This window comes from Penicillium alfredii (genome assembly GCF_028826965.1).
Source record: "Penicillium alfredii strain IBT 34128 chromosome Unknown utg000004l_segment0_segment0, whole genome shotgun sequence".
In the NCBI taxonomy this organism is placed as follows: domain Eukaryota; kingdom Fungi; phylum Ascomycota; class Eurotiomycetes; order Eurotiales; family Aspergillaceae; genus Penicillium; species Penicillium alfredii.
The window spans coordinates 3,697,391-3,714,370 of record NW_026622701.1 but is presented as its reverse complement, the minus strand read 5'-3'; the positions used below and the strand labels follow the sequence as shown (position 1 = coordinate 3,714,370).

At 52.9% G+C, this 16,980-nt stretch overlaps 7 protein-coding genes across 7 annotated transcripts; 3 read left to right on the top strand and 4 right to left on the bottom strand.

The window, feature by feature from the left end:
* Positions 1-131: 131 nt before the first annotated feature.
* Positions 132-1,061, top strand: NUU61_003064 (uncharacterized protein; the record flags this gene model as incomplete). The annotated part of the gene is made up of 3 exons (XM_056653646.1): positions 132-219; positions 315-761; positions 853-1,061. 3 exons carry the CDS (start codon positions 132-134, stop codon positions 1,059-1,061), a joined length of 744 nt encoding a protein of 247 aa, XP_056514713.1.
* Positions 1,062-1,576: 515 nt separating this feature from the next.
* Positions 1,577-3,893, bottom strand: NUU61_003063 (putative C6 transcription factor; the record flags this gene model as incomplete). Its single annotated transcript, XM_056653645.1, has 6 exons — positions 1,577-1,940; positions 2,005-2,096; positions 2,152-2,757; positions 2,809-3,226; positions 3,291-3,735; positions 3,851-3,893. The coding sequence occupies 6 exons, from the start codon at positions 3,891-3,893 to the stop codon at positions 1,577-1,579; spliced, it is 1,968 nt and encodes a 655-aa protein (XP_056514712.1).
* A 566-nt stretch (positions 3,894-4,459) lies between these two features.
* Positions 4,460-6,474, bottom strand: NUU61_003062 (putative MFS sugar transporter; the record flags this gene model as incomplete). The annotated part of the gene is made up of 8 exons (XM_056653644.1): positions 4,460-4,659; positions 4,710-4,770; positions 4,830-4,986; positions 5,040-5,134; positions 5,186-5,377; positions 5,446-5,855; positions 5,910-5,999; positions 6,081-6,474. The coding sequence occupies 8 exons, from the start codon at positions 6,472-6,474 to the stop codon at positions 4,460-4,462; spliced, it is 1,599 nt and encodes a 532-aa protein (XP_056514711.1).
* A 417-nt stretch (positions 6,475-6,891) lies between these two features.
* On the top strand, positions 6,892-8,344 carry NUU61_003061 (UPF0075 domain protein; the record flags this gene model as incomplete). Its single annotated transcript, XM_056653643.1, has 3 exons — positions 6,892-6,975; positions 7,044-7,118; positions 7,178-8,344. 3 exons carry the CDS (start codon positions 6,892-6,894, stop codon positions 8,342-8,344), a joined length of 1,326 nt encoding a protein of 441 aa, XP_056514710.1.
* Positions 8,345-9,451: 1,107 nt separating this feature from the next.
* On the top strand, positions 9,452-11,152 carry NUU61_003060 (MFS transporter; the record flags this gene model as incomplete). The annotated part of the gene is made up of 1 exon (XM_056653642.1): positions 9,452-11,152. The coding sequence occupies one exon, from the start codon at positions 9,452-9,454 to the stop codon at positions 11,150-11,152; it is 1,701 nt and encodes a 566-aa protein (XP_056514709.1).
* Positions 11,153-11,500: 348 nt separating this feature from the next.
* On the bottom strand, positions 11,501-14,506 carry NUU61_003059 (uncharacterized protein; the record flags this gene model as incomplete). Its single annotated transcript, XM_056653641.1, has 5 exons — positions 11,501-13,806; positions 13,860-14,086; positions 14,136-14,216; positions 14,270-14,276; positions 14,332-14,506. 5 exons carry the CDS (start codon positions 14,504-14,506, stop codon positions 11,501-11,503), a joined length of 2,796 nt encoding a protein of 931 aa, XP_056514708.1.
* A 514-nt stretch (positions 14,507-15,020) lies between these two features.
* On the bottom strand, positions 15,021-15,943 carry NUU61_003058 (tyrosine-protein phosphatase; the record flags this gene model as incomplete). Its single annotated transcript, XM_056653640.1, has 2 exons — positions 15,021-15,358; positions 15,442-15,943. The coding sequence occupies 2 exons, from the start codon at positions 15,941-15,943 to the stop codon at positions 15,021-15,023; spliced, it is 840 nt and encodes a 279-aa protein (XP_056514707.1).
* Between the last annotated feature and the right edge of the window lie 1,037 nt (positions 15,944-16,980).

The window sequence follows — 16,980 nt, the reverse complement described above, 5'->3', positions numbered from 1 at the left end:
GAAGATAAATAGGGCGCTTCGCTCTGCCGATTTCTTTCTGTTTGTCCAACCAGCTCTTCGAGAACTTCATCATACTAGACTATACTATACTTCTACTTTCCCAGCACAAACCGCTGTGCACAACAGTCAAAATGACTTCCAACCAGCTGTCCCACTGCTGCACCGTCGGTTCTCTGCACGAAGGCGAGGCCAAGGGCGAGATCAAGGACATTGGCGACAGTGAGACACCCATCAACCAAGATACGTCCCAACACACGCACACACACACATAGACAAAAAGACATACACAAAGAGACATCGCTAACCAAAACTAGTTTCAACCTACTTCGCCTACCCAGCCAACGGATCCACCAAAATTGCAATCCTAATCCTAACCGACGTGATCGGCCACCGCCTAATCAACGCCCAGCTAATCGCCGACCAGTTCGCCGCGAAGGGTTACTTCGTCGTGATGCCGGACCTGTTCCGCGGCGACACCGTGTCGCTCAACCGGCCTGAGGGTTTCAACATCATGGACTGGGTGAAGAACCACCTGCCGCCGCAGACGGAGCCCATCATCGACGCCGTGCTACAGGAAATGCGCCAGAACCTGGGCTGCAAGCGTATTGGTGGGGTTGGATACTGCTTTGGGGGCAAGTATGTCTGTCGCTATCTTAAGTCGGGCGAGAAAAAGCTGGATGTTGGGTTTATGGCTCATCCGACTATGTTGGAGGCGGAGGAGCTGGGGAGTATTCAGGGGCCGTTGAGTATTGCCGCGGCTGGTGAGTGCTTTCCATTCCCTTTTCCTTTTTGTTCCGAATTTTTTTCTTCTTCTGTATCTTGGGTTTCCTTTAAGCTGACTATTCCTTACAGTACGCGACTTTGTCTTCACTACGGCTAAGCGCCACGAAAGCGAGGAGATCTTGGACAAGCTGGATATCCCCTACCAGATTAATATGTTCTCGGACGTGGAGCATGGCTTTTCGGTTCGTTGCGACATGTCCAAGCCGAGGCAGAAGTTTGCGAAGGAGCAGGCCTTTAGCCAGGCAGTTGCGTGGTTCAATCAGTACCTGAAGGGTTAATTGCATGAACTTTACCGGATTTGTAACAGACATAGAAATGCAAGTATGTTATTTAGATAACCACCCGTTTGGCATGTCTATTGGGCTCTTAATTTAAATTACGAGTAGATGCTAGGAATATCCGGTGATAAACCAGACCTCCATCGGCAGAGCTATAGATCGATACCTCGAAAGACTGTATTGATAGACACTACCCGTGGGCCACAAAAACTGCACTTAGGTATTCAACTCGTTCAACAACAGGCTAATCAGCTGCAACAATCAAGCAATATCACCAACACCAAAACCACATTCTTCAAATCTATGACTTCTGCCTCCATCTACTACCCCTACACACTGGTTGAATGTCAAGCTTCATCAAAACTGTCCAAAAACATCACATTCGAGAAATCATTGTTTTGAAATACAAAAAGCCACCGAAAATTATAAACACAAATAATTAAATACAACACGTTCTACTCTAGTCGAATATGTATTCCACAAACCACACACACAGCTTGTACCAACACACCGAACTATTCAAACGCCAGAGGCAAAAACCCCTCAGAATGCGAAGCATCTAAGGGCCATGGCCAATCGGTCAAGAGCTCCGGCGGCAGCTGGAACTGCATGATCTGGCCCCCAATCCCAGGCGCAGTCCCAACAGGAGGCGCCGGGCCGGTGGGGGCATACGCCGTGGCGGGGATTGCAGGCGCAGGTTTGGCATCGACGGGCGCCGCAGTGCTATTAGGAGGTGGAGGGGGGGCAGTGAGATTGAGGAGCCGCGAGGTGCGCATGTACCCATCGATCCGGTCTACCTGCGACCGGAGTCGTTCACTGGCGCCAGCGGCACGATGGAGACCGGTTTCCAGACGGTGGAGAAGATCGGCCATTTCGAGACTGCATGCAGCAGAAAATTAGCATGGATAGAGGGAACTATGTCCTAAAAAAAAAGAGAGCTTACAGTAATGTGCGCACCCGTTGATAGGATGCTTCGGACAAGTTGCCCTCCATGACCGAACCGAGGATGTAGCCAATGCCTCCAAGATGGTGCAACTAAAAGAAGGTTAGTAAAGGTCTGGGATGGTATCAAAATCGTGACTAAACCTACCAGAGGAGAGCTGATCGCTTTCAGATATTCCACTGGGACTTTCGAGAACACGCTGAGGAGCTCTCCCGCAACGTCACACTTCCGCTCGACCCCAATCTCCTCTGCCGACAACAGAACCATGCGGAGAAGCTGCAGCGTTGCCTGGATATTGGCAGACTGGAACCCAAACAGGTCCTTCGAGAGGTCGCCTGTGGTGGGCGGTGTCTCCCGGAACTGCGACGGCAGCGCGGCATACATAGACAGAACCCGTTCCATAACCACCGGTTCCGACATGGACGCCGGGGTAAACAGAGACCAGAATTGGGTAGTCCCGTTGGCAGAAGAGAAGCGACGTCGGTTGCCATCCACCACGTGTTCAAGAATGCGGTAGAGGTCTGTGGTGAAGTTCCAGCCGCGAAGCCAGGTCACTCGCGAGACAACAGAAGCATCACTTTGGCTAAGCGTTCCTGATTCGGGAGTTACCGGGGGCACGCTGTAGCCGTGCTCTGTGATGAGCTCGTCGTCGACTTCGGTCGGGTATCGAACCAAGGAATGAGCTTCGCGGTATCGAATCACACCTCCCCAGACAATGGTCGAATAGATATCCAAGGTGTAAATCGACCAGAACTTGTGTTTCCATTAGCCAATGATCACGCATCGATAGGTTGTTATGCTTACGAGTCTTCGTCGTTCCTCCGTCTCAATAGAACTCAGGTCTTTTGGCCAGAGCTTCTCATCGTGAAGGCCCTCCATAGTGGTCAGAGTGTGATACATGCCCGAGTATTTCTGCATGTTCTTGATCTGACCATTTTGAATGCTGGCAATTGCGAGAATGGCACACGCGCGCATATAATTCATGCCCTTTGCCGCAGTAAGGTCTCGAGGAATGGAATCTTTAGCTGCGGCATAAAATGCTTCTGAAGGGGGCTCGGCAAGCTCATCTCGATGCCACCGATTGCTATACAGTGCTCCGTCCCGAGCGCGGCCAGAGACCAAGGCGCAGGCGGCCATTGTTGATGCAAATAGGCCTTGATTTCGGAGATGCTCCTGATTATGAACCCTCTCGATGAATGAAGGCTTGTGAAACAAGGGGAATCTGAAATGAAACGATCAATCACTGCACTGATCACGACAGAATGGCAGAGCACATCAAGACTTACATTGGATAGACGATTTCGAAGTATACCTGGACCAAATTCTTAATCTGCCGATCACTCGCAATGGCAAAAGCTTTCCAGGAAGTGGGTAATGTCCCATAATCATCGCCCTTCTCGATGATGGACCAGTTGGGGTTCAGGCTGGCCCAGGGATCGCCCGTGATGGAGTAACGCGGGGCGGAATCGGGGTAATGCGAGCTCCTGGACGCCGAGGAGCCCGAAGGCCGCCCCGCGGCCGGGGGTACAGGTACTGTAGATGTCACTGGGTCGGCAGATGGAGTCATAAATGGTCCATCCCGGGCATTGGCTCTGGCGCCGGCCTTGACGCCGCGACGTTTGGCGGGGCGATCAAAGGTACAGGGCACGTCAAAATCAGCGCAGTTCTGACACCGACCTAGCGAGTCTTCACTTCTGCTGCATTTGATACTGCGCCTATTGCAGAAGTCGCCTAAACGGTTGCATGGTTAGTCCAGATCCTGCTATCTGGGGGAGGAGTTCCGGCGCGGCTAAGCGGTAGCAAGTGGAGAAGCTTGCTGAAACGCGGGGAGAGAAAAGAGACTTACAGGCCTTGGAGACGCGCTGAAGCTTTCGCGGTTTTTGCGACATTCATTAAGTCATTCCCAGGCTGCCTGGAGCTTGGGACTGAAGCAGCAGCGAAGTTTCACGGAGCTGAGAGATTTGCGGGCCCCAAGGTTCGGTTGAAAACGAATTTGGGGTCTGCTTCGACACGATCGCGTGTAGGCTCTGCAACCAGGCGTTAGGAATAGGGACACGGCACGCAAAACGCGGAGTCCAGAGCGAAGGATCCAGGGGTTGACTTTTGCCTTTTTCCCTTTCCCGTCAATGCGCACAGGAAGAATTGCTGAGCTGAAAGTCCCGGACGGTTACTAACTATGCAGAACATCGCTGAGTCAGCATCGTGTCATTGATTCTACAGTTGGGTGGAGCATTCGCCGATCGCTCGGAGCTTTCGCTAAGAACGGGCAAAAAGGAAGCCGATGGAAGCCAGATGCTGCGCAAGTCCCTTATCGTATTGCAAGAATTGAAAATTCTAGGGATTGGTTCCCTGTATATTAACCATGCTATATAGTGAGTGCCGCGGGGCATGCAACTAGACCAGAATTACAGTATAGTACTCTACAATACGTTATGTTGGGGAGGTGACTGGCGTATTAAGCATTCTCCTGTTCCGCAGGGGTAGACGTGAGCTCCGTCTTGCCAGCATCGTAGGCTTCACTTTTAGTGACTCCATGCTCGGCGAGGACATCGCCATGAAGTTTGTACGCTTGCTCCATCTTCCAGTGGAAGGGGCTTGAGGTCGAAAAGAGGGCGTCAATGGACTCGAGTGATCGATTGCGAGTTTCGGGGTAGACTGCCATTCATTAATAAACAATACCATATTGACACAAGTGGCAGACATACACAAGAAGACAATGGGAATCCAGATCAGATTCAGACCGGCGAAAAGGAAATAAGTGCGACTCTGGGCACTAGTTAGTATCGATCCTGTAGTATCGATCCAAGGATGCATGCGAGACGTACCATCATGGTATCGAACATGATCGGGTTGACGAGGGTGGTCATTCCCACTCCAATGGCCCAACCTGTGATCCCGAAGCCATTGCCTTGGGCTCGCAGGTCGCTGGGGAATATCTCCGTGGGAACCAAAAAGGCAACGGTGCCCCAAGTGGCAGCATAGCTGTTGACCACCCCGTTAGCATACTCAACGGAAGCATTTCGAAACCAACTTACCCCAGGTTAAACAAAAACAGCATGGTGACAGCCCCAGGAGCATACTGGGATGCTTTCTCGGGGTTATGGAGAGAGCCCTCGTAGACAGCCCCGGCCTATCAAAGTCAGTTTTCGTTCTAACACCTCCCAGTATAGGCAAAACTCACAATCAGGTTGACGGCGAATAAAACAGCAGCCCCGCCAATTAAACAGACACGCCGGCCCAGGCGATCAATGATTTGAGCACTGATAATGGTACCAATGATTCCGATGGTGTTGATACCTCCCGCAAGACCATTCTGCTTGATAGCACTGTAACCGGCTTGGCGGAGGAGAACTGGAGAGTATGCAGTGACGGCCTGTAAGCACCCAAGTTAGCCAACTCCCAATAGAGACCATATAGACACCAAGATCAGTTCGCACGCACTGTGATACCCGTCCACGAGGCCATAATTTGGAGCCAAATACACAGCCACGCCCGTCGGCCCAAGTTCATGCCCGGCTTCCCACCCTTTCCCAGCAGGATCTTCGCAAATTGGATCGGCGAGCTGGGCTGACTGTCCTGCGCAATAGTGGCGATTTCCAGGTATTCCCGGTCAATCTCGTCCTGCGACGCCCTGCCACTGCGGATGCGGTTCAACAAATCACGCGCCTCTTCCTTGCGACCGACCGAGGCGAGATAGCGGGGGCTATCCGGGAGCATTTTGATGCACAGCACGAGGATCAGTGCCGGGAAACACTGGAAGGCGAGCAAAAATCGCCATCGCACGTCGGAGTATCCATTGTTGACAAAAGCGAGACCAAAGGACAGCCAATACGCGACGGAGATTCCGAGATCTAGCAAGGGTCAGCGAAAACATCCCATCGTGGATGCTTATTTCCGCGGCTCACAGTTGGCAATGAAGACATAACCCAGATATCCACCGCGGTGGTTTGCAGACGAGGTCTCGGACACCAACACAGGGGTGATTCCAGTCAAGGCTGTAACAAAGAACAAGGGACTGCGAGTCAGAACAAGATCTCTCAAACTAAGCTCCCTCCCCTACTAGCAAGGATTCTTACCGCCAGTGCCAATCCCCGTCACCACTCGAGCGCAGATCATGAAATTCGAGTTTTGAATGGCCGACTGCAATGCACCTCCCACCAAGGCAAACAGCGAGCCGATCAGCAGCCCGTTGATTCGACCGATGCGGTCGGCCAGCCATCCGCCAGCGAAGCAGCCGAAGATGGCGCCCAGATAATACACACTGACGATGCCGCCCTGGTGCGTGGTGTCGGTCACGGTCCCATCGGCCTTGCCAATGCCAACCTCGGTCACGTACGTGGGCGAATCATTGACGCCGCCCATCACACCCTGATCATAGCCTTCGAAGAAGATCGAGATGAGCGAGAATGTCTGGATCGCGACGTTCAACTGGCGCGGCGACAACCGCTTCCACAGCGTGGTGTATCCCATGTTGAAGCATGCAAAAGTCACGTCCAGTAACAACCGATCGCGAATCCTTTACGCAGCCCCGTGGATGAAGAGATAACGGGGCGCGGGGGCACGATCGCAAGATGAAACGCGGGGAGGTTCCGATTTCTTAAGCGCGTAACCATTTACCACTCGGCAGACCTTTTTCTTTTTTTTCCACGATGCATCAAATAGGCGTTTTACCGATCATCCCTTCTGGCGCCAACTTCGGCTTCAGGCTAATTGGATATCAGGTTGAAAATGCCTTATGCTGGCAGGTCTCCACCATTTATCAGGCGGGTGTCAGGATCGGGACGACACTGTTAAATACTCCTTGACCCGTCGGCCACTGGTCGCTTTTTTTTTTTCTTTTCAAGGGATATCGACACCTAACCTCGTTTTCCTTGAGTCTTTGTCACTATGGGCTCCACGAACCCTGCCGAGGACATCCCCGGCCATGCTCTGGACATCACGGTCCTTGGTCTGAACAGTGGCACGTCGATGGTGGGTTGTCTTGCAGCTAATAATATTCTTTTGGTACGGCACATGAGACTGACATAGTATCGATATAGGACGGCATCGACTGCGCCCTGTGCCGATTCCGTCAGGAGACCCCCGAGTCGCCCATGCACTTCGAGCTGCTCAAGGTAAGTATCCCGGAAGAATCTCCACACTCGTTAGGAGACTGGACTGACCAAGATCGCAGTATGGGGAAATTCCGCTGGAGCCGGTGATCAAGAAGCGGGTCATGAACATGATCTTGCACAATCACACCTCGCCTTCCGAGCTGTCAGAGGTCAACGTGATTCTGGGCGAAACATTTGCCAACGCGGTGCACCAGTTCTGCAAGGACTATCAAGTTGATATCAACTCGATCGATGTGCTGGGCTCTCATGGACAGACGATCTGGCTGCTCTCGATGCCAGAGCCGGGCGAGACCCGCAGTGCCCTGACGATGGCCGAGGGCTCGTTCCTGGCCTCGCGTACGGGCATCACTTCCGTGACCGACTTCCGTGTCAGTGACCAGGCAGCCGGGCGCCAGGGTGCGCCGCTGATTGCGTTCTTCGATGCTCTGGTGCTGCACCACCCGACCAAGCTGCGGGCGTGCCAAAACATTGGCGGCATCGCCAACGTGTGCTTCGTCCCGCCGGATACGCATGGCGGCGTGGATGCCTGCTATGATTTCGACACAGGCCCGGGCAACGTGTTCATCGATGCCGTGGTGCGCCACTATACCAACGGCGAACGCGAGTACGACAAGGATGGCGAGATGGGTGCCCGCGGCACCGTCGACCAGGAGCTCGTGGACGACTTCCTGACGCACAAGTACTTTGGCCTGGAACCGCCCAAGACCACAGGCCGGGAGGTCTTCCGCGACACGCTGGCGCACGAGCTCATCCAAAAGGCCGAGGCCAAGGGCCTCAAGCCCGACGACGTCGTTGCCACCATCACCCGGGTCACCGCACAGGCCATCGTCGACCACTACCGTCGCTACGCGCCCAAGGACCTGGAAATCTCCGAGTTGTTCATGTGTGGCGGTGGTGCCTACAACCCCAACATCACTGCCTTCATCCAGCAGAACTACCCCAACACCCGCATCTTCATGCTCGACGATGCTGGCATTCCGGCGGGTGCCAAGGAGGCCATCACCTTTGCTTGGCAGGGTATGGAGGCAGTAGTGGGCCGCTCGATCCCCGTCCCCACGTGGGTCGAGACCCGCCAGGACTATGTCCTCGGTAAGGTGGCCCCCGGGAAGAACTACCGCAAGGTTCTGCGGCACGGCATGCTCTTTGGGGCAGGTCGAGACTACCTGGCCCCCGTCAAGGAGCTAGTGAACTACGTGAATGGGAAGGTCTTTGAGAACAAGTGGTAGTGGGAAAACCCATCTGGGTTTTTGCGATCTGATCATCTGCATGGAACGGTTCTGGCAAGCATTTTCTGGGGTTCATTAATTAGTCTGATGCGAACATGATCACGAATGCAATGGATTTATGTATACTTCAGTCCACATTGTGGTAGTTGCAAGTAAAAAGTAAATAAATAATAATCCTTTCATTGTGCCAAGGGTCGAATACGTCTGTGCACAGTCTTGCCAAGTTGGAACTACAATCCAACCTCATTTTCATCGACCGTCCTCAAGCAAGTTGACAGCATCTTCACACGGATCCAAATATTCAGTTGGGACAGCCCAATTTCAAGCATGCGATAGCCATCACCGATAACACCAACCCGCAATTGGGAACCATTATGAGGAATCCAGTCCAGAATTGAGGATCCCTCGCGACCCACACAGGAACTCATTTCCCTTTAACTTGAAGTGGGACTTTCAGCTTATCAGTGCAAGTGCATCTTGGGGCCAAAATTACATATAGGGGTAATAAAGGGGGTAGGGGGGTAGGGAGAGGTGCAATGAACGCGCTTAAAATCCTGATCAAAACCTGTCGAATAAAACAAAAGCTGCAATGCTCTGACAGTCGCAGGATCAATGATCTACGCAGCCGAGGTATCCATGCGCTGGAGTGGATTTTGGATCTCTAGCCCCCTGAACATGTTCTTTCATCCATTGCTATAGCCTCTTTCGCGGTCTATTTTTCATAGTAAACTCATCCAATATCAAAATGATTATATTCTAACTCTACGCTCAACCTTTTACTTGTCTGAGCTGGGTTGTGCCAAGCATAAAGCTTAGCAGTCTCATTGCTCGGGGTTGCCTCGGTGCCGAGTCTTTCCCGGGACAGCTTCTAACCCGGCGAGTCACCGAACAGACTGCAACGAAGGATTGTGAGGATTCAAGCTATTGATTGAATTGAGGGGCCACCTATGATCCTGCCTTCCCATGTGTTCGGCCACCCAGGCTAGCTCGGGGTTCTGTCGGTATGGTCCTATTATATACTTGCCAGGTACCGCGGAATATAAACACCACCGAAGTCACTCTCACTCCACTTATCCATAAATCCATACATATTGACCCAACTTCAATATGTCTCAATCTTCGACAGACGAACACCCAGAGACCGCAGAGTCAGCACAGACCCTGACTCTCCCCCTGCACAAGACCGAAACCCAAGCAAGCCTGCGCAGTCTAGGCATCTCAGAGGTCCCTCCACCAGTGGACTCCAATTATCCCGCCGTCGGACGACCAGAGAACCCATTGTTTCCCGAGGAATATGTCATCGAAACAAGCACCGGTCTTGTCCCAGAAAAGACCCTCTCACAGGTGCGATCGCACGTCTCCTCAACAACGCGAGACGCGCCATCCAGCAGCCCGCGTGACGGCGACCTGGAGAAGGGCCCATCCGGCTCAGCCGAGTTCGTGACGTTCACCATCGGCGATCCCGAACACCCGTATAATTGGCCGCGGCCCTATCGGTGGTACATTACGCTCGTCGCGTCGGCGCTGGTGGTTTGCATCGCATATGGCTCGTCCATCGTGACGGGCGGGCTGGGACTCATCCAGGAAAAATACAATGTATCGTTGGAGGTTGCCATTCTCACCTGCTCGATTATGGTCTGTGGCTTCGCCGTCGGACCGTTGCTGTGGTCGCCGCTCTCGGAGATCATCGGCCGGCGACCTGTCTACATCATCTCCCTGGGCCTCTATGTCATTTTCAACATCCCGTGCGCCCTATCACCCAATATCGGCGGATTGCTCGTGTGCCGCTTCCTCTGCGGCGTGTTCTCCAGCTCAGGGCTTTCGCTGGCGGGCGGCACGATCGCCGACATCTGGAGCATCGAGGAGCGCGGCATGGCGATTGCATACTTCGCCGCGGCACCATACTGCGGCCCCGTGGTCGGGCCGATCGTCAACGGATGGATCAACGTGGGCTCGCACCGCCTGGACCTCTTCTTCTGGGTGAACCTCGCATTCGCCGGCGCAATCTTGGTGATGGTCGGACTGGTGCCCGAGACGTACGCGCCGGTAATCCTCAAGCGACGAGCCGCAAAGCTGCGCAAAGAAACCGGCAACGAAAACATCATCACGGAGCAAGAGAAGCATAAGCTGACCCTCCACGACATCGCCCGCACAAGCCTCATCCGCCCCATTACAATGATCATGACGGAGCCCGTGCTCGACCTGATGTGCATATACATCGTGCTGATCTACTCAATGCTGTACGCATTCTTCTTCGCATACCCAGTCATCTTCGGCAAACTGTACGGCTACAACGACGGCCAGATCGGGCTGATGTTCATCCCGATTCTGATCGGCGCCGCCATCTCGCTGCTGGTCACGCCCGCCATCGAGAAGCATTTCCGTCGCATTTGCGCCGCGCGCGCGCCCACGCCCGAGGACCGGCTGATTGCCTCGCTGATAGGGGCGCCGTTTGTCGCCCTTGCGTTCTTCTTGCTCGGCGCGACGTCGTTCAAGCATGTTATCTGGGTGGGACCCGCGTCGTCGGGCATTGCGTTTGGGTTTGGCATGGTGCTGTGTTACTATGCTGTCAATAACTATATCATTGACGCGTACCAGAAGTATGCGGCCTCGGCGCTGGCTGCGAAGGTGTTTCTGCGGTCTGGGGGCGGGGCTGCGTTTCCGTTGTTCACGACCCAGATGTATGACCGTCTGGGGCTGCAGTGGGGTTCGTGGCTTCTTGCGTTTATTGGTCTTGGGATGGTTTTGATCCCTTATGTGTTTTATATCTTTGGGGGTAAGCTTCGGGCTCGGTTTACGAGGGATTAGACGGTTTCCTTCTTACCGTTGTTTCCTCTAACACAGCGGGGACTCAACGAGGCGCATACAGGAGTGCATGGTGTCTCCGAATGAACTTCTGGGATGATGATGTGGATCTGGGATTCATGATGCAAAGCTGTTTTGATGGTGTATTTGATTGATTAGCATTACTTTAATAAGCTATATAGGCTGCAAATAATGTGTAAAATATCGAGAATAAAGGAAACATCAGATAAAAGAATGCCCATGATCCCTACTAAGCCCGCGAGGAGGCTTCATAGCTGCGAACATCAGATGAAAAATACTATAGCCCAGTTCGCAGTCTCGGCGAGAGGCTGGCCTAGAGATTAGACTCCCTCATGTCTTGGTCGTCTGATCCCATAGACTCCGCACCGTCACACCATGAGCCCACTTGCCACCGGTTTCATCTTTCTGGACGACAAACCGGATCTTGCGCATCTCTCCTGGAGCTAGCACGAATGCATTCTCGTCAAAGTATCCGACCACGCCAGCCGGATGCTCGAGCCACGTATAGAACGAGACGGCCTTCTTCGCTTCAACGGTAAATGTGCCTGACTCAACGTCGTGAGAAAGCTGGAGCTGCGGGTCCACAAGATCGAGGTCTTTGGGATAGGCGGGCGTGAGATAGTTATGGTGGGTGAAAGTAGAGACAGGCGAATGCTTAGAATTCGGGAGGTGGCCGTGTGCAGTGAGAGACATGAGCAGAACAGCATTTTTCTTGTCTCGAAGAGAGAGCTTGGACAAATGGGTGTCATAAATCTTGGTGGTATTCAGAGCTCCGACTTTAAAGCTCTTGGTTCGGGGGGTGCCCGCATTGTCCGGGATGGGCTTACCAGACAGATCGACCCAGGTGAGATTCACAAAGCCGCGGGCAGACTGCCACAGGTCCGACGTGACATAGATGGAGAGGTCATTCTTTATTAGATTCCAGAACGGAGAAACAATAACAGGCTGGTAGATGTCGCGGGTCACGTAGTGGAGGACCTTCCAGCGGCCGTCGTACTCGATCCCCGCCCACGAGGGCGCCTGCCAGATATCCTCGAGCTGCCAGTACAAGGACCCGAGCTGACGCTCGGGCATGCCACTGCCGCGCCGGTAGTACTGGATCTGCGATTTGTACACGTCGGCCTGGAAGAGCTGGGTGGCGAAGCACCAGGCACTGAACTCGGCGACGGACTCGTTCTTGTGCGGGACGGGATAGTATCGCTTCACAGCCGTGGTTATCTGGTCCATGCCCTTAGAGGACGGCCCGGTGTCGTTGGTGCTTGTGCCACCGGGGGAGTAGTGGTGGTTTCGAAGCAGGACGGTCTTGCTGTTGAAGTCCAGGTCTTTGCGGTCGACGGCCTGCTGCCACGTCTGGAGACTTGGCATGCTGTGATAGCCGAATTCGTTGGCAAAGCGGTTGACGGGATATTTCGAGGTGTCAAACGCGTCTTTGCTGTCGTAGTGATAGTAGTCGGTGTCGCCGTAGTACGAGCCCGAGGGCGTGTTGTCGTAGCGTTCAACCATGGGGACTGGTGCGGACAGATTGACCTCCAGATAGCCGTTGGTCGTGCTGCTGGGCTGGTATGAGATCGACCGCGAGTTGTCGTATACCAAAGGCAGAATCAAACTCACAAAGAGCTTCTCATACTCCTTAAGGTATTTGGGATATCGGATCGGATCGACTAGCTTGACGGCGGGCAGAATCAAGCTTTCTATCTCGTTTCCACCGGCCCACAAAGCCAGTGACGGGTGATGGTTGACTCGCCTAACATTATACGTGACTTCACCTGCCACATTCTCCAAGAACTCCTGATTCACAGGATACAGCGCATCTCCGAACTGGAACTCACTCCACAGCAGCACGCCGTGCTTGTCGGCCAGATCATATATGAAGTCTGGGAGATACGCACCCGATGCCCAGACCCGCAGCATATTCTGGTTTCCCGCCACGATGGCGTTGAATAGCCGTTGCATTTTTGCTTCGGTGACTCGTGGCCAGAAAGCATCGGGCGGAATAAAGTTCGAGCCCTTTGCGTAAAATTCATGGCCATTCACTTCAAAGTGCCAGTTTGCCCCAGGGGCGATTCCTTGGGCCCGTTGCGCCTCGGTGATGTTGGATCGGTTGAGGAAGATGGTGCGGAAACCACTCTTCTTGGATACTTTGACAAGTTCGTGTTTTTGTTTATCCCGGATAGTGACAGTGATATTGTAGAGGTTCTGCTGGCCCAGACCATTGGGCCACCACAGTTTCGGTGCATTAGGATCGATAGCGAGGTGGCCAGTAATGGTCTTGTTAACCACGGATACATCATGAACCGGTCCTGACTTGAGCGTTTTCCCCGACTCGGCATCATTAATCTCAACGGTCATAGAGGGGTCGCGGGGAAGAGAGCCAAGGAAGTCGATGCTCGCGTTCACGACCCATGGCTGGCTCTGATCCGGGGCGATATGATTGATCTGGCCTTTGCGGTAAATGTCCAGATCTGTGTTCAGGACATATACCTCTGCTTCGCGCTCAAACTGCACCAGATAGGCATCTTTCCACGGACCCGCAGGCGAGAAGGCTGGGCCCCAATCCCAGCCAAAGTCCGATTGTTCTTTGCGCATGAACCAGCGGTTTGGGAACTCGAATGTCTGCTGCACAACATCAGGCCACTCTGTCGCTCATATTAGAAAGTCTACTTAGCAAAAAGGGATTTGGTAAACGTACTTTCTGCCTTGGGGTCTGCAGCCATGGCATTGACAATCTTCGGCGCGCTGCCAAAGTTGAGACTCAAGACCGGGTCGCGGTGGCAATGGCTCACAGCCTTGGAGATGTCAAAGGTGTATTGGCGAAACTGGTTATCCGTGGTCCCAATCAATGTTCCGCAGAACTCGATTGTTGTAAAAGTGTCGAGCCCATTGAAGACAAGCCATGAGGATTTTGAGGATTTCGACCTATATGTTATTAGTTGGCCATGTACTGGAATTCCCTGGAGACACCTACAGATCACGGAGGGGTTTGCTTGTATAGGTCCAGTTATTGTTGGCAATCCAGCGTAGATTGAAATCGTTCAGCCCGTAGTAACTCCAGTTCAAGTCAGTGGGATGATTCATAAAGCGGCATGGATTTGAACTAACGGATCATCTGTTATTGTTAGCAAATAGCTGCATGTTGAAGTTTTGAGATCCAGGAAACTTACCGATAGCCTTGCTGGCATACAGATCCAGATGCACCTGCGAGGGAAGCCGCCCGGGGACTGTGATGTTCAGCTTCTTGCTGCTAACAGTCCATTCATCACCACCGAGATCCGAGACATGCTGACCCAGCACTGCGGATGCGAGCGAAGCCAGCACAAAATTTGTCCGAAGATACATGGTGACATCAGCAACAGAGGAGCAAACTCCCTCGAAAACATCAGACTCAACTGTTGTGGCGAGGTATGAAGCGGCATAAAGCAGCGTGTGACATTTTCCCACGCCAAGGGATGGACTGAATCTCGCAAGGAAATTCGACCAGCACTTTTTTTCTGGCAAGCGGGGGATAGCAGCCGGAACGTGGAGTTGCGAGAAGGGGCAGGGATAGTTCTCAGGTGATCAGCTCGCAAGGCTCCGATTGGGAAGCACGCGATGATCAGCGCGGTCTGATGTAGCGACGGTGGAGTCGGTGGAGGTCCTCAGGGAGGGTGCACGGAAGCCCGATAAACCCGAATCGCGAGCAGCTCTCTCTCTCTCTCTCGGGAGATCGTCTGGTATGGATCCCTAGATTCTGGCGCATGGACCACGCATGGAAGCATGGTCGAATGTTGTAAGTGCTTCTATTTTACATGTCGGATCAACAAATATCTATCTCTTCTTTCTATTTACACTGACATCCTCTGCATTCTTCTCTCTAAGCCACCAAGTTCTGGTGCATGGTCTGGATATCACTCGCGGAAAACTCTAGTTTGCCGGTCAAAAACCCCTCGATGCCGCCATCGTACATACTCTCGAAGGTTTTGAGAAATGCTGCCATGGCATGTGCTCGAACGCCGCACAGCTCCAGCATGCCCACGGCCTCGGGACTGAGGTGATCGCTGCCGACGTGGAGGGCGAGTGCATGCGTGAGATTCTCTCGCGTACTCTCCAGCGCGACACGAGTGAGGATGTAGTCGGAGATAATCTCGTCGTGGGGTCGACCAACGAGGAGTAAGATGAGGGCTGCCAGAACGCCCGTGCGATCTTTGCCGGCTATTGAAAGAGCGGTTAACATCAATCTCAATAAATAACTGCGCGACCGCAGCGAAATACAAAGGCCGAGTGTGTCGACTTACCAGAACAATGAAACACAAACGGGTCATCAGGGCGATCGCGGATATGCGTAAAGACCTGGGTCAAAGCCGGAGTCGCAGCATTGAGGATACCCGTATACATCTTGACAAAGCCTGTCGTCCCTTTTTCTTCGCCGGCGAATTCGCGCAGGCTCAATGAAGCCGGGCGAGCCCCGTAGGGCATCCATATCGTCTCGATCTCGGGGATGTCCGGACTGGGAGCATGTTCACGCTCTCCTTGGTTTCGGAGGTCAAATATTGTGGTGATTTCGAGCTGGTCGACCAAAACAGCTTTGCCCACGTCTGTGATATCGGACATGTTCCCAGACCGATACACATATCCAGGACGTACATGGTTGCTGTCATGGCTGAGATCGCGGAAATTGGTCACGCCAGGCACAGGAACAAAAGGCGGCAGGGAAATGATCTTCGAGACGGTGGCTTCGGGAATTGGTGTTCGGATGTCAGTGTTCAGCACTGTTCGGAGGTTGTCGGGGTTGATCATTGTAGAAGTAGTTTGTCGAGTAGTATACAACCTCGAATTGGGTTGCGAGGGAACAAAGAGGTGGGCGTGGACGCAATCCAGGAACCTGGCTTTATGGCCCACAATTCCAACGATGTCATAGCATCCACGCTTCCCAAGCAGGGAACTGAGCCGGTGGATCCACTGTCAGCTAGGTCATCGGGGCGTTGTGGGGCCGAGGACTCGACCTTTCTACTGCGCAAGCATATTGCATGCTTCTATTGATCTGAAGAACCCCGTGGTCATATTTATGCAGTGTAGACGCATGATGTTAAATATATCAAACCGAAGAAAGCAAAGTACAAGATCAAAGAAACTCGAGAAGTTGAAGTTGACTGGATTTGCCAGCGAGAGTCAGACGCACGTTGGCCAGATCATTGATCTGCTTGTGGCGAATATAGTGCAGGATGATGCTTGAAAGGAAACCGTTGTGTTTTGTCCACGGGTGGTATACTGATATCGTAGTGAGCCTAGGCGGCAAGGCAGAAATTTCAGGGGTAAACCTTACAAAATTTCATCCAGTTGGTGTTGATTTAATAGGAAAACCAACGCCTTTCTAAGAATCCGGACAGCCCTCCTGGGGCACACCAGGTTTGAAATCCCATTTGGGAGTGCATGGAGGCAGATCAGCGACTGGCACGGCAGTGGCCGTCGCCAAAAAAAAGACCGCAGAGAACAATGAGGGTGGTGGGTTCAAAGAATCTCATTTTGGGAACGGGAAACTGAAGATCAGCGGAAAATGTGGTTTTTCCCAGACAGCAAGTTGGCTTTATTTATACTAACAGCAGGACCCGGTATAATCCACGGCGTGAGAGCCAAGATCGGGGGAAAGAGTGTCCATTGAGCTACATTTGTAGATTAGACTCGATCTGAGCGTATTATAAATCCCAGACAAATCCCTGATCGCTATAAGATCATACTGAGAGTGGTTGGTAGAGCAAAGTTGAGGCTTTCTCCACATCGTCTTTTGAACAAAGAACGCCCGCATGTGAACTTGCGAATCCTGGAAATGCCCCGAG